General features: G+C 44.4%; 1 protein-coding gene across 24 annotated transcripts in view; it reads right to left on the bottom strand.

The window, feature by feature from the left end:
* Positions 1–18937, bottom strand: part of Kalrn (kalirin RhoGEF kinase) — a 700573-nt gene that overhangs the window by 63066 nt on the left and 618570 nt on the right. For all 24 annotated transcript variants that reach the window (XM_017800540.2, XM_029568193.1, XM_029568189.1 and 21 more), the window contains 10 exons: positions 15034–15164; positions 10577–10643; positions 10131–10234; positions 9891–9960; positions 9355–9441; positions 8467–8559; positions 7444–7494; positions 6564–6641; positions 2910–3095; positions 2138–2309 (listed from right to left, as the gene is read on the bottom strand). In XM_017800540.2, the coding sequence (XP_017656029.1) occupies positions 2138–2309; positions 2910–3095; positions 6564–6641; positions 7444–7494; positions 8467–8559; positions 9355–9441; positions 9891–9960; positions 10131–10234; positions 10577–10643; positions 15034–15164 (1039 nt within the window). The remainder of the gene's footprint in view (positions 1–2137; positions 2310–2909; positions 3096–6563; positions 6642–7443; positions 7495–8466; positions 8560–9354; positions 9442–9890; positions 9961–10130; positions 10235–10576; positions 10644–15033; positions 15165–18937) is intronic.

Raw genomic sequence — 18937 nt, 5'->3', positions numbered from 1 at the left:
AATGTTGCTTTAAATTGCTTACCATGGAGGAAGATGACATGGCAGGGCAGTACGCCATGCTGCCCTGTGGCTAGCACTGCTTGTCTACCTGGTACATATGAGGCTGGGGAGAGTAGCTCTAGCTTTGAGTTCTCCTTTTCATAGAATGAGTCAAGTGAGGCACAGAAAAGCATCACACTTCCCCCAAGGTCCTCTTCCCTTTCCCCACAGCATACAGTCTCATGCTAGACACCTGATAAATGCTAGTTTTACATCATTTGAGAGTCCAGAAACTTCACTGGCAAGAAGAGGAGATAGACCAAGGGTAGGCCTATGAGAGTATACCATGTGGTAACAATCTCAATGCAGGCAAGAAGGGCGTACACAAGGTAGTCCAGTGTTTTTATGGGCATACATGTATGAGGGCATAAGGAAGCAACAAACAGTATACACCACAGATCTTGCTACTGCACTGATATGAAGAGATGTGACACTTAGAGTGCTCTTGTGTGCATGCATATGCATGTATGTATGTGTACATGTGGCTGTGTGTACAGTACAAATCTCAGTTCAGCCAAGAGGTGATAGACATGAAAGTGGTGTCCTCTGTGTATATATGTATGTGTGCTTGTGTGTTTGCATACATACAGATACGTGCTGAGACTACAAACTTACTTCATTAATGCTTCCTTCAACTTCAGGCTCCCCTCTCTGCTCAAAAGACTCCTGAGTTTGCCAACTCAGTAATGCAGCACTTCTTTACAATTGTGATCTCTACTCATCGGAAAAGAAGAATACTTCTGATACGATAAATAGAATTATGCCATATCGTAATCCCTTTTGTACTGGTGGGGTATGGTGGCCTTGAAATGTTCCTTCACGTACTACATCTCGTCATCATTGGTATATAGTTAGGATATTACCTGCTGTGGCGATTGCTAGAAGAGTGAAGGAGTTAAAATGGAATCACATGATAAGACCTGAGGTTAGGAGGAAGGCTGATAGTGCTCCTGTAAGAGGCCATGGGCTTGGGTTTACTATGTGAAAGGCGTGGGTTTGGTGGGTCATTATTATGTGTTGTCTTGTAGATACAGGCACAAACTCAAGGTAAAGAAATACCAGCAGGGGTAAAAATGAAACATGAACAAGGTAGCAATTCTACTTCATCCCTTGTAGGATGCCCTGGAGGGTGCACATTCTCTGAGTAGCCACTAATTTGTTCTGGGAGGTTTGGGTGCTACTGCAATTTAGGGTTAGAAATCATTTCTCACTTGAAAGAGGCAAGGCCAGCTAGCAGCGTGATTTAGCTAGGCTCTTGGAAAAAGAAGAGGGATTTGAACTGACTTTTGAAACTCCCAGTTATCTTTAGATATCTTTGAGAGCCTGTGAGAGTACCAGTCATCAGTCACAAAGTGGAAAAACAGTATCATAACAGGTACCTGTCTTACAGTGTTGACAGATTATTACCAGTTGGCTGTAGGGACTACAAGGCATATAATCAGAATGTTCTACAAACAAATATTCCTTCTATTGAAAACATGGGGTTTAGGGCTGGAGAGATAGCCCAGTTGTTAAGAGCACTGACTGCTCTTGCAGAGAACCTGGGTTTAATTTCCAGAACCTACATGGTGGCTAATAACCATTGATAACTCCAATTCCAGGGGGTCCAACGCCCTCTTCTGGCCTTTTCAGGCACTGCATGACACAGGTACACTGACATACATGCAGACAAGATACTCATACACAGAAAATATAAATAAATAAGTAAATAAATGAATAAGTAAACATTTTCTTTAAAAGAAAATATGGGGCTTCTTTCTCACACTCTACCTGATTTTTTTTTTTTTTTTTTTTTTTTGGTGTTTTTGAGACAGAGTCTCCCTGTAGTCCCAGCTGGGCTGGAACTTGCTACACAGACCAGGATGGTCTCAATCTCACAGAGATCCACTTGCCTTTGCCTCCTGAGTGCTGGGATTAAAGGCATGTGCTATTGTACCAGGCAAGTTCAGTGAGTTTTAAAGTGTTTCTGAAAACCAAAAGGCTGGAGACCACACAGAATATGATCTGGACTTGTAAGTCTCCATGAGCTCACATCCGAGGATGCTCAGGTATAGGGTCTCCTGAAATGTTCCTGTTAGAAACCAGGCCCATCATGTACCATTTAAGAAGTCCCGCTGTGTTTCTAAGACTTGATTGATGTCCTGCACCCAGGCCTGTTGGATGTCTGAGTTGGCGGCTTGCAGAATGACCCTCTCAGACGTCTCCCTGTTAATGAGTGCAAATTTGCAGGGGTCATTTTCCACATTCTCCTCCAGGACCAAATAATTCATCTGGAAAAAAAAAAAGGTTGATCTTTTATGTATTTAAGGGATTAAAATAAACCAGCAACCCATTACTGTACTTCCAAGTTTTTAAATTTTATTTTATTAAAAAATATTTTATTTACTATTTTTATTTTATGTGTATGTGTATTGCCTGCATGTATGTGAGTGTATCCATGTTGTGCAATGGTGTGGAGGTCAGAAGAGGGCTTCAGATTCCCCTGGAACTGGAGATAAGGATGGTTTGTAGCTGCCATGTGGGTGCTCAGAATCGAACCCAGGTCCTCTGCAAGGGCCGTCAGTGCTCTTAACCGCTGAGCAGATTATCTCTCCAGCCCCTTTCTTTTCTTTTTTTTTTTTTTTTTTTTTTTAATATTTTACATCCAAGTTTTTATCTCAGGAGAGGTTTCCACATTTAAATGCTCTGGCCTCTGTCTCTGGGTAAATGACATGACTGGGGGAATTTGCAGGTAAATGCTGGAGACTGGCCCGGGGCCCATCACTACCTCTAATGGGGATCACCAGTTAGCCTTTAGCCTCCATGATGGCAGGCTTGTTAGGCTGAAAGACATGGCCCTCCCTTGCCCTTCTGCATACTGCTGCCCTCACCTTGATGCTCCTTTTGAACATGTAGCCTGGTGTGAGGGACCCCTTTCTGAGTAGCTCGCTGAAGATGACGATCTGCTCGAAGAGGAACACACGCCTCTCCTTGGTCCGAGACTGCATACCAGCATCCAGCTCGATCACATAGAACGTGTCCTGCTGCAGAAGCTTGCCCTGGGCAGTCAGGGTGCCCTGATGGAGACAGGAGGCAGGGGGAGTCCATGAAAAGCCAGGAGATGGACTCAGCTCTCTTGGGTCATGTCTCCCACCTCTGGGGACATGGACAACAGACCTAATACCAAAATCCTCAGGACTATAGCAAGACACTGAATTGGGACCATATCACTCATTCAAGGACAGACTGTGGCCACTTCTCTGTTCATATAAGGTTCTGGAGGGAAAGGGAAAAGATGATAGAACCACCAGGAAACAGTGCTTAAAAAAATGCCAGAAGAAAACAGCTAAAAAGGAATGAGCCTGATCTTTCCTGGTGGTTTTCTTTTCTTTTCTTTTCTTTTTAATTGAAAGAATAACGAGAATGCTTAGAGATTGAAGTAGCCTTTCGGTTTTTGCAGTTTTGAGAACCTTACCTGCTTGGCTCTTTTGTGACAAGGGCCAAGAACCTGGTGTATTCTCACAACCATGAACTTAGAACCAACTTGTGGCCAAGAGAGGTGATACAGGCGGGACCTCAACCTGATGAGTCAGGCCCCTCTCTCCAGTTTCTGTTAAGATGGGATATTCTGAAGTCTCAATCTCTTGCTGAGGTCTACAGGTGAAGTAGTACCCCTATTTTATAAGGGGAGAGATACTTCTCTGGAGCCTGTGATCCTTCTTAAAATGAACTATCAGCCCACATACTATCCAGCTGGGATGGTAAAACACATTCGGTTTGTCAGATTCTAATGAGCTTTCCAGAGATATCTTTACAGAACATACCAGAGGTCTTTCAAATTTTATTTTTAATTATTTTTTATTATTGCTCTGCAAGAAGACCCTGGAATCTGGGGAAGTGGTCAGAGGGCCTCTGAAATATACTCTTCCTTGGGGACAACTTTTGCCCTTCAGTGCAAACATCAGTCATGCCCTGCACGTGATGCCTTATTCCAAACATTCCCTGGCACAGGCATCATTTTTCCTTTGTGTTGCTGAGAAACATTTGCCCTCTGCTTGGACGGTGGCTCCTTGTTGCCAAGGTCAGTAGCCAAACAGGCTTATCTCAACTCTGGTCCAAAGTTAATATTAAGCCGGTGACCAGCTAGCTAGGAAAGCTCTACAAACTCTATTAATATTACATAAGAACCCAATCAGGGGCACTTCTCTGTCCAAAGCCACACACAGAGGGAGGAGACGTATGCTCACTCTGCTTCCCAACTAGTTGAGTGAATGTGGAGCAGATTCTCTGTGGCTTAATGATGAAAACGGGAGATGGTGCTTGATTTATAAGAGAAAAGAATTTCATACTCCTGTGTGGGGTTTTACAGTATACACACACACACACACACACACACACACACACACACAGTCTCAAGTGGGTCAGGCAGTACAAACAGATGCCTTTCCTCCTTTCAGTGGCCACATCCTTAAAGAGACTCAGAGAAAGCCAGCCAGACTTCTGTTCAGAAAACACCAAGACTTCAAGGTTGAAGAGTAAAAGGGGGTAGAGTACTTGGTTTGCTTACAAAAGCCTCAGACTTGGCCTAATGCCAAGGGAGAAAGAGAACATCTCTTCAGAATTACTAACCAGGAGCCACACATGAAATCAAGAGCACCTTTGGGCTGAGTAACTCAACTTATCCTAGTATCTGAGGTCTACCTTGGAGAGCGGAGAACCTGTGAAATGAGCAGTGTTGATGACCCGCCACCTGGTTCCTATCACAACAGAGCATGGGAACCGGACAGGGGTATACAGGATGGACCAGAAGGACCAGGAGGATAACCCAGACTGGGCTATAGCATCTCCTACATTTAGTTACACCAGCAGTCTGCTTCCTTCTATGCTAGTTCATCTGTTCTAATTTAGCAGGGTGGGGTGGGTGGCACTTCTTAATTAGCTCAACTTCCAGGAACCTCTTTTCCCCAAATGTAATAATGAAAATGTACATTTTTGGATTACTGGGAAATAGGATTAGGAAATCTACATTTCTTTATGGGGATTAACAACAACTAGGTGCCTGTCAATAATAGTGTCATCTGAAGTTTTATCATATTAATATTCAAAATATGTTTAGTTAATTTAGAAGATATGAACAACAAACTAGAATAGCCATTCATTAAGTATAAATTAGGAAGTAAATTTGCTCTTCCAAGGTTTGATATTATGGGTTGAACTTATATATCCCTCACCATCTGTGTGCTGGAGTCCTGATCCCCAGGGCTTCAGAACGTGACTTTCTTGGGGAATGGGGTCCTTACAGAGGTAATTAAGTTAAGTGAGACCATTAGACCAAGCTCTAATAGAATACGACTGCTATTCTTATGAAAGGGAAATCTGGCCACATCCAAAGGGAAGGTGATGTGAACATACAGGGAATGCCACGGGAACATGAAGCTGCCACGAAGTCAAGGAGAGACTGGGAGCATGCCTTCCCTCATAGCACTCAAATTCAGAATTCCAGTATTCAGAAATGTGAGGATGGGCTGGAGAGATGGCTCAGCAGTTAAGAATGCTGAGTGCTCTTGCAGAGGACCCAGGTTCAGCTCCCAGAACCCACATGATAGCTAACAACTATTGGTAACTTCAGTTCCAGGGGATCCGATGCTCTCTTTTAACATTTGTGGCCATTGCATGCACATGTGGTACCCTTACATGTAGGTAAAACACTCATATACATCAAAACAAACAAACAAACAAAACCCCAAAACCAAAAACCACAAAAAACCAAACAACCCAGAACTGTGAGGATGGATTTTTTTTTTTTTTTTTTTTTTTTTTTTTAAAAAACCCTCTGTAGCCCCAGTAGGCCTGGAACTCACTATGTAGACCAGGCTGGCCTTGAACTCACAGAGATCCGCTTGTCTCTGTGCCTCCTGAGTGCTGGGATTAAAGGCCTGTGCCACCACTGCCTGGTTTGAGGATGAATTTTTGTTGTTGTTTAAGCTACCTGATAATAAGTGCCTCTTACTAACTGGAATGTATACTTAGAGTGAAAATCTTGTGACATCTAGCTATTTCCCTTAAGACTGAATTCCCTTGTCAAAGAACAGAAATATGTCCTATGATATTTTAGAGCTGTAAATGTTCTTTGACCTGAAATCCAATTGCTATATAGATCTGTTTAAAAGAATCACCCTCTGAAAATTTTCTCTTCCAAGGTTTGGTGTTCATTTTCCCACTTGGCTTCCTGGCTCATCACATACCCTTGTGTGCCTCACATCCCCACATTTCTCAAACAGGAAGAAAGAGGGAAGAGACTTCGACAAGGTTCAAACAGTCACAGAGAATTTTGTCTCTTTCCAATCCCCTTGGAATTCAAACCCCAGCTGGCTAAAAGTGCTGTTTCTGCTTTAACACTGAACTTCCTAAATGGGTATTATCTTCCAGCCTTGTGAACTGGAGGGGCAGGCAGGGGCAGTACATAAGCCTTCAAAGACAAGAGCCTCTGCAGCCTGAGCTCCTACTGCCTACAGAGGGAGTTTAAAAACATTCCTAGGGCTCACCTCAAAGCCCTGTAGGCGTCCCAGATTCATCATGTCATTGCAGCGTTTGGGAACAAGGCACATTAACTCCACTGCTTTCTGTGAGAAAGAACATGTGTCACTCAGGAGGGGGAACAGCAGTCAGTAGGAAACTCAGGGCTAGAAAACAGAGGACACCCCCCCCCCGTTCTTTATTATCAGAGAGGGCATGGTCTCTGCTGCCCATTCTCAGAGGAGACTGTGGGCTTCTGGGATAGAGGATGCTGGCTAGCAGCACAGGAGCTCCATATTAATCAGTAACAAAACATGGGGAAATGTTACCTAGCCCATCTTTTTCCTACCTCCCCACCTTTATGTTTTCCTCCCATTTTCCTCCTTTTCTCTCTTGCTTCTAGACTGCCCAAGCAACAGCTTGCCCTGGTTTGTGAAATACTAGATGTTTTGACCTAAAATAACCTGCCAGAATGGTTGCAACCTCTTTGGCTTAAAGTAATTCGTGTGGTGGCACAAAAGACTTCATTTAAGGGGTGGAGGAGTAGAAATGGAATACTTTATATGTTAGAGTCAAATAGTACTTGGAGCTAGGGACAGAGTTGCACATTAAATCTCTGCAATTTTACCCACTATTAATAAATGAGACCAAATACAACACCTTCTTGCTAAATGCCACCAAGAGCCACAAGGGCACCAGTGGGCTAGGCTCTGGGCTGGGCTAGGCTCTGGGCTGACCCAGGGCAGAATTCCCAAGTTCTTAGAAACACTCTTGCTCACTGGTACCCGCCATTCCTCATGCTGCTGAGTGAGGAGTAGCCTGGACCCTGGACTTCCCATCTTTTCCCTTTAGGGATACAACACCCGCTATGGTCCCTGAGAACAGCAAGCATTACAAGCAGAAACTCACCTCAATATCTGAACACTCCAAACCAGCTTTCTCACTGTATCTCAGGAAGTCCTAGCAAGTCCAAGCAGGGAAGGGCGTAGGGAGGGGTGAAATCAGTTAGTAAAGCAGCCAGAGAGCTATTTAAAAAAACATCATAAAAATGCAACAACATCCCAACGACTTTCATTCCCAGCGGAGGTGGCCATAGTTTGTGTAGCTGAGAAATGAAATGATGAATCATGTTAGTAATAAAAACACTGAGAAAACCCCCAGAATATGCAAAGTTTCAAAGCTGGGGAGAAGGGAAGGAAGAGGAAGGAAAGTGGGACTGTGACAAGGCAGATGGGAGAGAGGAAAGTCAAGCCTTTCTCTTCCATTTGACTTCTTGTTTCCAGAAGAAAAATCAAGTTGAGTTCCTGTTTAAAATGTGATCAGCTCCTGTATGTTCATGTGAGGTTTCCAGGGCCTCCCTTCTCTCCTTCCTTGTACTCCATCCTGATTTTATACTTATGTTTTAGGGTTTTGTTGTCTGTTTGAGACAGGGCCTCACTACACAGTCCAGGCTGGCCACACATTCATAACCCTCTTGTCTCAATCTCCTGAGCGCTAGGATTACAGGCCAGTGCCATCATGCCTGGCTGATGCTGTAGTTTTCAAAGGTATCAAGTCAGTGACTGTGACAAAGAAAATGAACTGGAGGTTGGGGGTATAGTTCAGTGGTAGGGTCTTTGTTTCAATCCCCAGTACCAAGCCTCCGTGCGTGTGTGTGTATGAGAGAGAGAGAGAGAGAGAGAGAGAGAGAGAGAGAGAGAATAAACAAAAGAACATGAATAGAAAAAGAAAAACAAGAATTGAGCAAACTTAAGGGTAGAAACAAGGGCCATGTGAGCTATTTAGGCACAAAGCTGACAGAGCGACTGACAGAGATCAAAGTCCATGCCTGCCCCACTATTCCCAGCCATGAAAACAGTAGAATGGAGACAAATCTTAAATTCTCTGCCCTCCCACTCCAGTCTGAGGAGACCCAGGCTCCTATCTTCTTACCTTGAGGAGCAATTGGTATTTTGTTATTCTCTGAATGGGCTTGATAAGGAAGTCACTAAGTGTCAGCCTCTGATTTATCTCCTGTTTTACCTCCTGAAACACAAAGGAGCTACATTAGAAACAAAGGAACCCAAAGGTTGGGATGCTGGGGGTCAGCTTCTAAGGCTTCTAGATTACTAGTCTAGATGCTTTCGGAAACCTTCAAGGAGCAGCTTCCTACCCCACTGCTCGTGTGCTATGAACAATGCTTGGTCTTTTGCTTGCCTCCCGAGTTTTCACTGTGCGTACTGCCACACTATAATCCTCACCCTCATCCTGGGAGAAAAGCTGGTACAGGAATTATGTTCTCTCCACTGCTCCAGGTCAGAGTCAGGCAAGGGCTTTCCCTAGGACACAGCCAGCTACAAGGTTGGACCCCAAACTCAGCTCTCCAAATGCTCAGGGCTCTAAGGAATGGTGCCACCTCTGCACCAACACAACCCATTCTGACAGGCTGAGTCATCCACACATTTGGAGGTGCTGGATAGAACTTCAGGGAACAAAAGCAGAATATGAAGTGACTGCAAATCCCTTAACCAAGAGGAAGACACTCAGTCATGGCGCCCAGGGCTGGCAGGGGAGAGTGTGGAACAATCTGCTCTGTGGTCACTTGAGAAGAACTAGAGCTTCCAAAAAGTCTGTTATACAATCATTCTATAGATGGAGGCTTCTCAACAGTGTGCAGGTGGAGCCAGCTCAGCTCCTCCTGAGCAAAATTGCTTTCGGAAATGGAGCTATGAGGCTTCCTGTCACACAGGTCAGCAGTGGGCATCTGTAGATGGAGGACTTCCTGTGCATCTCACTATGGCTGTCTTGGTCTGAGCATCTTGCCCATCTTGAGCAGCTCACCTCAAAGTAGGCGTCGTACTCAGCCACGATGTACTCGGAGCGTGGTTTGTTCTGGCAGTACCACACATAGATGTGCAGCTTCCGCTCCTGGCACAGAAGAGAATGTGACAGTCAGGTGTCTTGGCCTTCTGCTTGTCCTCAGAGTCAAGGACAGGAAATAACAGGGCAGTAAAATAGCAAGGATATAATACGAGTGTGGTAGGCAAGAGACCACCTTCTGACTGCCAAGGGGGTTAAAAAACAAAAACAGAAGGCGGGCGTAGTGGCACACACTTTTAGTCCCAGCACTCAGGAGGCAGAGGCAGGTGGATCTCTGTAAGTTTGAGGCCAGCCTGGTCTACATAGCGAGTTCCAGGCCAGCTGGGGCTATAGGGAGACCCTGTCTCAAAAAGACCAACAAAACAAAACAAACAAAAACAAAACAAAACAAACCCAACACAAAAACAGAGTGCTGAGGAGAGTAAACCAAAGGGAAGGACTTTTGAAATGAACACAAAGGAGCTTGGGGGAAAGGGGACAGCCAGGGAGACACTCACATGTTTAATAAAGAGTTGGGCCAGTCTGTCTTGCTCTTGGATACATTTTTCCAGTTCAGCCAGGAAAAAACTAAAAGGTTTGGGGGAGAAAGCCACATTATTTGGAGAGGTACTATCTCAGTGATGAGACAAAGGGCAGAAAGTCTCCCTTCAAATCTTTCCTGTAGGTTAGATGCAGGAGGAGGACTCGAGTCCTGATCCCCACGACACCCACATCCTCCGGACTACACGAACACTTACTCTTTGTGCCAGTCATAAATCTGGTGGATATTTCCAAATACGATTTTGTCCTTTCCTCGCATATCCTCAGGGACCCCCTTCTCTTCTATTTTCTTCATGAAGCCCTGCACAGAAGAGGTGATGTCAACAGATGACTTTCATGAGAGCGCTTTGGGCCAAACACCGTCCCATAGCACCCATGTCAGTCCATGCTGTAGATCTGAGAACAAGCACCACTGTGGTTTCTCCAGACCCCACCTCCCTCTAAATACCTTAAAATGCTTCAAGAGTGAAACAAAAATTCCTCGATATTCTATCTGAATTGTACCATATTTATTTTTATTTCTGTGAATTCCCAGAAAGCAAAATATGTAAAGCCATCAATTTAAAGCACCTGGTCCTTGGTCGGGTCCAATCTGCTCTGTCAGGGGAGCAAGGATGCACCCTGCCCTGTGCTATCTGCTTACCTCCACCACAATCCCCAGGTCCTTGACGTAGTCCTTCTCTGTCTGCACCAGTTCATTCAGGACAAACCTGGGCAGAAGATGAAGACAGTGAAGGCTCCCCTTTGTTATTAAGCAAGGAATCTCCACAGTTAAGAGCACAGGAATGTTACTTGAGGCAACTTATGACAATACCACCACAAAGACCTTCACATAGCACACTGAAAAGGGGCCTTCAGGTGCTCTCTGGACAAGAGACTCTCACTGAGGAGCTGAGGCTGCTAGGTCAGGGAGGGCTGTCCCTGGGTGACAAAACAGTCTGATGAGGGATGATGCTCATTGCCTTGTAATTGGCCTCAGACTCCCTGTGTGTCAAAGATGACCATGAATTTCTGATCCTCCTGCTTTCACTTTCTGAGTGCTGGGATTACAGATGTGTGTGATCATGCCCTGTTTTATACAGTGCTGGGATTACAGATGTGTGTGACCATGCCGTTTTATACAGTGCTGGGGACTGAACCCAGGACTTTGTGCATGCTAGGCAAGTACTCTACCAACTGAGTTATATTCCTGTCCCCTTCCTATTTTTATGCCTTTTTTTCCCTTAACATCAGAGACACAGGCAGAAAGAGTGATAACCTCTTTTTTGCAAAACTGAGCTATGAAATCTTTGAGGCCAAGGGATCAACATGAGACTTTTATTCCTTCATTTCCGCTCCATCCTCTTAATAAGAGAAGAAAGACATTTGGTAACTGGCTTTTAAAGGCCTCAGAGAGTAAAGTGCCTAAAACACAGAATCTGCAGCTATTTGGCTAGTAACTGGCTTGGAAATCGTCATTCAAGGCCAGAGAACCTGGGTTGGCCGCAGGCTTTCCATACAATGTTGAGCATAGCATTCCCTCCCCAGGATGTAGGACTGATAACAGCAAGGACCATTTGCTTCCTTGGGTTCTCAGAGCACTTACTATACACCAGTTACTTCATCTGAGTTCCTTGTGCTTATAACAAGACAAATATTGTAAAAGCCTCCTTTATTTAAATGAAAACAGTGAGATAGACGGAATGGTTAGGTGACTTTGTCCAAGTCCACAAAGTGAAAAGCAGAGGTGGGATTTGAACCCAGGTGCCAAGGGTCCTTTCACTATAGCCCACTGTCTAGGGAACAGCTCAGCCAGGGTTCTGGACTCTCTGAAGCTTCTACTCCAAACATTTCTTCCTTTCTTCTGGTCTGACAGTCAAACACTGTACAGAAGATACCATGGTTATACACAGGGAAATGCTGTGTATCTACTGCAGTCTGAGTCTTATTATCTAATTTGAAAGGGTTTTGCCTGGAGGTATATCAGCACATTTTTGACCCAAGTGGCAGAAGGGATAACATTCTGAGATGTCAAAGAGGAGCCTAACATAGGAAGCAACTCATGTGAATTGCTTGTCCTACACACAGGGAAGCCATCAAATTCTGGGGGTCTGGGCCTCGGGGCACAGGGAGGAAGTAAAGGAGCACATGCTTTCTTTATCAGCATGCCCAGCACTTCCAACCAGCTCTCTCCTATCAACACACAATCATGTGTTCCAGGCCACAGAGGAAGGAACTGGCAAGGCCAAATAGAGGCCTTTAGATATATCTTTAGCATGGCCCAAGTAACTGCCTGGAAGAGATGGTAAGAGAAAACCCACAGGAAAGTGGGAATTTGGGGCTGGGTTGGCCCTCTGCAGATGAGGGCCAGTGCTCTGTTTCCAGGTAGTATTTTTACCCTTGGCTATTTACTGACTGATAGGGGTGGTCTAGGATTTTCAGCCTCTAGGGAAGGGAACTGTACTAGGTTCCCTTGAAGGGGTGATAAAGGCCAGACATGATAAAAGACAGTCTGGCTGGTGTGGTAGTGCACACCTATTATCCCAGCACTTGGAAGACTGAAGAATTCAGGGCTTGAGGCCAGCCTGGGCTACATAGAAAGACTTCTTCAAAAAAGGAGGAGGAGGAGGAGGAGGAGGAGGAGAGGCATTGCATAATTAACTGCCAAATGAACTGATAATAATTCTTTTTCATGTTCAATTCTTATAGTAAAAGTTATAAATAAATATTATTCTTTTTAGTCTATATGAAATTCTTCCAGCTATAGATGGGACTTTTACTAGTTACTTTTCTCATGTGACAATACCTGTCAAAACTAATGGATGGAAGGAAGGGTTTATTTTGGCTCTCAGTTTAAGGTGATACTGTCTGTCCTGGGGAGGGCACAGTGGTGGGAGGGTAGACAGCTGGTCACATTGTGTCCACAGAGGTGAATGCTGGTGTTCAGCTCCCTTTCTCCTTTGTTCCTTTTTATTTGATATAGAACCCGAGGGATGGTGCCACCCACATTTGGGGTGGGCCTTTTTGGAAATGTCTTTGTAAACACACCCTGAGGTATGTTTCCCGGGGATCCTAAATCCAGTCAAGCTGATGATGAAGACTAACCATCACGGGTCCACTTATAACTGCTCTTTTTCGAAATGGTAGGGAATGGATAGTCTTCCACAGGAAATTCTTCAATGTCTTGGCATTGGCTCTTCCCTTTGTGAAGACCCTGTTCCTCATGGCTAGTTTCTTACCCACTCCTGGTCTCTGTGCAAGGTCAGAATCATTTCAAACTGCAGCATGGTCTTACTCATGCTTGGTTTTCTTTATTAGGCTCTATTTTTTTTTTTTTCTTTTTCCAGGTTCCAATTTATTACTTAATTTGTCTGATTTCTCCCATTAGAATGTAAACCTGCCATGAGTGAAGACTTTCCATTGTTGCTATTGTTTATCTTATTCATTTATTTATCCTACTGATGAAACATAAGAAGTACTCAACAAGCATTTGGTGAATGGATGAGTGACTGAAACTTAAGGCCAGCAAGTCCATTCTCAGCTTTCCTTCCGAACAATGACAACTTTCTTTCAATTTCTCTCCATGTAGCGCTATTTAACTCTTTGGTGTCTTCCTGCCATCTCTCAATTGAGCCTCCATTGCCTATACCCCTCCGCCTCTTACAGGATTTATAACTGAACATCTCTAGTCCTCTTTCATGGTAGCCACCAAACATGGCAGATTAGAATGAACAGTAGAAGACATTCTACAGGTCAGTTTTCAAGACAGTCAGTTATATGGCAAAGTGTGGGGTTTGGTGAGAATCAGACGAGAGAGAGACAATGGGTATGGTGGTTAAAAAGACAACAAACTTTTCTGGCTTGTTATAGCAAAATCAAACAATATCTTATTTGGACAATTATGTAAATACTACTCAGGCCCATTCAATTGAAGTGAAAGAGGTATGACCAGTGTTTCTAAGGACCACCTGCCACCTCCAAGGTAGTTTCCCTCATAGACGTTTTCACTGCCCTGACATAAGCTTGACAAGCACTGGGTACCAGCTCTCTTCATCTCACCAGTGTAACAACCACATGAGAGCTAAGGAGGACCAGCTCCGTGCAGAGCCCAGCAAATTTTCCTTTGGGGGTGATCACTTACTAAATTCTTGGGGCTCCCACTAAGAACCCCAAAAGTTTTGAGGGTAAATACGGGTATTGTTTACATGACACTTGCTCCTCTCTGCTATGTGGGGACAGCCCTGCTTTGATACCAAGCATTTGCTATGATGTTTCCACTTTTGTTTCCTAGGAGACAAAGCCCTAAATGTTTACTTTGTATATTCCCCAGCAGCAAAAGGACTTGGCCTCAATTATCTTTGCTAATTTTTATGCCTGTGGCCAGGCTAAAGCAGCAATGGATATATGGGAAAAGGACAGATAAACAATAAGGAAGGACCTTTCGCCCCTGCCTACCCCATTCTGGCTGCTACCCACGATTTCACACATTGAGCTTTAGAGGAGTTACAGTTCTATATTCTGACACTCAGTATCTTCTCCATTCCATCAAATAGCAGCACTGATTTTTACATCAAGGTAGATAACACAAAATATATAGCACATAGGTTTTGTGAAATGTGAATTTTATCTTGCAACTGGTCATTCAAGGAGGAGAGATTCTGGTAGAACTAAATCCACAAATGGGCGTGACATTGAAGCCCTTGTAGAAAGAGCAGAAATGAACTAACTGGTGGTAGACGTGCCCCTTCTTCCTGTGCTTCACTTGCCTGTGTCAGGCGATTGCCATTAGACTTCTGCCCTAGTCAGGGACTCTCTGGTCGCTCAGACCCATAGTAATGGTACCACTATTCTCTGAACTCTGCTGCTTTATTAGCATGTTTTACAGTATTAGGTCTTGGTTATAACCACATTTTGTCAATCACAGCTATCTCACAGAATATCCCTCAAGCTTAAGCTTCGATAAGTCAGTGCCAAAGTAGCCCACTGTTGATCAATGCCACCTTCACTTAGAAAGGATGAGAGCAGTGGAGACACCACATGATCCCCCCAGGCTGCATGCGCACCGCACGCAAGCACGCAGGCACGCAGGCACGCCAGGGTGGGATCCGGGGAGCCACTTACATCCTGCCTCTCAGAGCCTTGGCTTTTTGTTCTTCTTCCAGGTTTCTAGGAGGTGTGGGAGGGGTCATCCCTTCATTCAGGCAGCCTGTGGGATCTTTCAAACTCCCCCGATAAGAGCCTCCTTCAAGAGTCTAAAAAGAAAAGGGTAAACAGTCTTAGAGTGTGCAGTGTAAAGCCATTTGTGAGCCGGTCATCCCCCAGCCTCACTATAAGCAACATGGGAGACAGCAGCCAAGACTCCAAACCACAGTGAAGCATTAAGAGACCAGAGACTTCCACCTTCCTGCAGCCAGGGACCCAGAGCTGCTGCCTGCAATCAGGGCTGCCAACTGTCCAGACACAATGAAATTGTTGCAGTTACTTGTCTCTGGGTGAGGGCTCCAGCAGAAATGCTAACCTCTCCAATTCTATACCAAATAAGGCATCAGAAAGGAAAGCCAGCTGTAGGACCACCGAATACAAATTGATAAGCAAAGGGAAGTGACAGAACTAGTGGCAAAGAGTGTCCTTTGTTAAATCATGTGATGTAGTCAAGAAACAGCCACCAGATGTAACCTTTTCTAAAAACATCATTGCTAAGGATTTTCTTTTATTAATCCTCATTTTTGTTAATTAAGGTGCTGCAGGATTGAGAAAAATAAATGAGTGGATTAATACACTACTCTAGAAGAAACCAAGGGAAAGGGACCTAAATTCTGGACCCAGATCTGCTAATCACTGGTTGATTTTAAAGGAGACATCAGAAATTATTTCATACTTCAGTTTCTCCTGGATTTTTCAGATCAGAACCTCCCTTTTTTATAGATTTTTTTTTTAAAGGGATGGAGATGATAGCTGTACAACAAAAGTGCTCTACAACTGTGAGCTGTTCTCCTTCCGTGGCTGGCACTAGTAACAATACACAAGATGGGGCCAAGCTATCGTTTGAAATTTGTTTGTTCTGTTCTGTTTTGGAAACAGGATCTCCCTGTAATCCCAGCTGGCCTGGAACTCCCTATGTAGACCAGACTAGACTTAATCTCACAGAAATCTGCCTGCCTCTGCTTCTTGAGTGCTGGGATTAAAGGTGTGTGCCACCATGCCTGGCTCAGTTTAACCTTTTTTTTTTTTTTTTTTTTTTTTTGGAGACAGGGTCTCCCTGTAGCCACAGCCGGTCTGGAACTCAATATGGAGACCAGGTAGCCTCAATCTTACCAAGATCCACCCACCTGCCTCCCAAGTGCTGGGATTAAAGGCATGCGCCACCACGCCTACCCCGCACAATTTGTTTTTTTATATAACATTTTTGTTTACATATATAATGTTTAGGATACCATACAGGTCTTTAAATATTTTTTAAATTTGTTTTTTTAGTCTTTGACAGTTTCATACCTGTATATAATGAACTTTAAATTCTTTCCATCCTATATTACCCTGTCTCATTCCCCCTCCTTCTGATGAACCCATTCTTCCCAACAAGCCCCTCTCAATCTTTTGTGTGTCTTTTTTGTGTGTGTGACCCACTGAGTTTAAATAGGGTTACTAGGTGAACATGGGTGGGGGAGGTTGTTTACTTAAGCAGTGGTTACACCACTGAAGAAAGTGATACCCCTTCTCCCACCACCATTAACTGTCAGTATTCCCTTAGGGAGGTGGGGACTTGTGAGCCCTTCCCTCTTCCATGAAGAAATGTTGACAGGCCAATCTTGTGCAGGTAACCACAGCTGCTTTGAGTTCCTGGGAGCAATGGCCATGTCATGTCCAGAAGACACCATTTCACAGCACTCTTCCCCACCCTCCAGCTTTTGCATTCTTTCCAGCCACTCTTCTGCAGTATTCCTGAGCCTTGGGGTAGGTATGTGTGTGATACGAGTATCCAGAAGGGCTCCCCAGTGACATCAAGTATTTCATTACGGGACCTCGCAGAAGCAATGTGCATAAATAAGACTGGAGATCAAGGTCAAGGTAACACAAATATGGAGGACTAATTTCAACTACCTAAGATGCCTGACTAGATCAGTCACTATAATTTCTAAAAGGAAAGATTTCACTTACTAGTCTTTGAAACACCAACCCTAAGGTTCAAGTCACAGAGATCAAAAAGTACCATCCACAAAGGTGGTAGGAACACAAGGCTGTGACTGGTCTTAATCTGCACTTGAGAGGAAACCATCACTAACTTTCTTAGCTGGTGTAGATCAACAGCAGTATAGGCTAAAAATAAGAAAAGTCAACATAAGCCAAATAGAAACAGGAAAGAACATTCCAGGGAAGTGAAACAAAGCAAATAAGATACCTACTGTGAGAAAAGATGGAGACTATTAAGACCTGAATCTTCAAAACTTGAATGCTGAATAGTGATATCAACCTTCTTCCCCATACCTCCCAATTTGATAGAACATGCTAAGGGCCAAACATGAATTTGTTGGCAACACTGGAATTAAAAGCACAGTGTTTTCTGACTTGAGAGAACTGCTTTCCACTTGATGTAAAGGTATTTACAGAACAAGTAATCAACCATGGAAGCTGTTATATCCAGAGCAGCAGTATAGGCTAAAAATAAGGAAGGTCAAGAAGGGTTTAGCTACATTTATAGACACAGGATCTGTAACCTGTTATTAAAGAAATTAGAATGTCTGGTGCTGAGGCTTGACAAGCCAGTGGACAGGCAATGTTCCAGTGATAGGACCCCTGGTGCCATCACCAGAGACAGACTCCCACACAGATGGACCCAGCTGGTGATGGATCTGATTAGTGCCTTTTACTTCCTGTCCCTCTCCCCACTGTCCTGTTGTACCCTTTGTTCTAAGTCATGTTGGCTGGTGGGAAAGTGAACGCCAGGCCCAGCAAGCAGGCCTACACTGCTGCCTTCAGGGTGCCATGGAAAAACTAGCTTGGCATGGTCCAACCCACCTACAGAATGGAGAGCCTCTGAGGAGTTCAAAGTGACACACTGGGAAATCTGTTCCTCTTTTCTGACTGTTGTATAAGCAAAGAAGCCCAGCTGCCTCGCCAGCTCCCAGGTGAGAACTCTGGGACAGAGCCAGAATGGTGGTGCAGTGAGAGGGAAGAGAGAAATAAAGGGTGTGGCTGAGTAGTTATGCTGGGCAATTTGTCTGAAATGATGGGTCTGGCTATGGTACTTATAGTGACTCAGGAGTAACCCCCTCTGAGGACTCAGCTGCCTGTGCTGGAGTTGGACTCAAGGCTCCAGCCTAGGCCAACCAGGGTGATCTGTCATTACTACTGTTCCTGGGAAGAAACAGAACATCGTGGCCAGTTTCCATAGTAAGTGCTTCTGCCCCTTCTGTGGTTCAGTGCCACAACAGTTTCAGTAGACAAAGGAACAGTGAACAAGGAAGGAGCAACACAAGTTCCTATAGTTGGTGCGAGGTCAGGGGACAGAAATGCAAATACGATTCAAATAAGTGGCTTATTGTGGGGGAAAGCCACTGCCATCATAAAATGAGCACATTTCCTGGTCACTGTACCTTAGGTCACATACCCATAAAACACCCTTTCTCTGCTCCTCTAAGTACCCTTTCATTCCCCCTGCGCAGGACTCATCATACAGTATTGTATTTAATCCTTTATTGGTACATATGAAATTAAGCATCTATTACATGCTGAATACTTGAAAATGCTGAAGAAAGGAGGATAAGATTCCTAGTCCTCTATCATTTATGCCATAATGGGTGTTCTTCTAGACATGTATGATAACAAAAGGGGCAGGTAGCTCTGTGGTGGGGTGGAGAGAGAAGAGAAAAACTTAACAGAAAAGGCAATGCTTGGGCTGAGTAAAGTCATCATCCCTTGGTATCCTGGGGGATTGGTCCAGAACTCCCCTGGGGTTCCCAAATCTGGGGACCCTCAGGTCCCTTATAAACATGGCTTAGTTGTTACATAGAACCCATGTTCATTGTCC

Source organism: Nannospalax galili, unplaced genomic scaffold (genome assembly GCF_000622305.1).
Source record: "Nannospalax galili isolate Female #2095 unplaced genomic scaffold, S.galili_v1.0 scaffold18, whole genome shotgun sequence".
Classification (NCBI taxonomy): domain Eukaryota; kingdom Metazoa; phylum Chordata; class Mammalia; order Rodentia; family Spalacidae; genus Nannospalax; species Nannospalax galili.
Note: the sequence above shows the minus strand (reverse complement) of the source record. Positions and strands in the feature narration are given on the sequence as shown.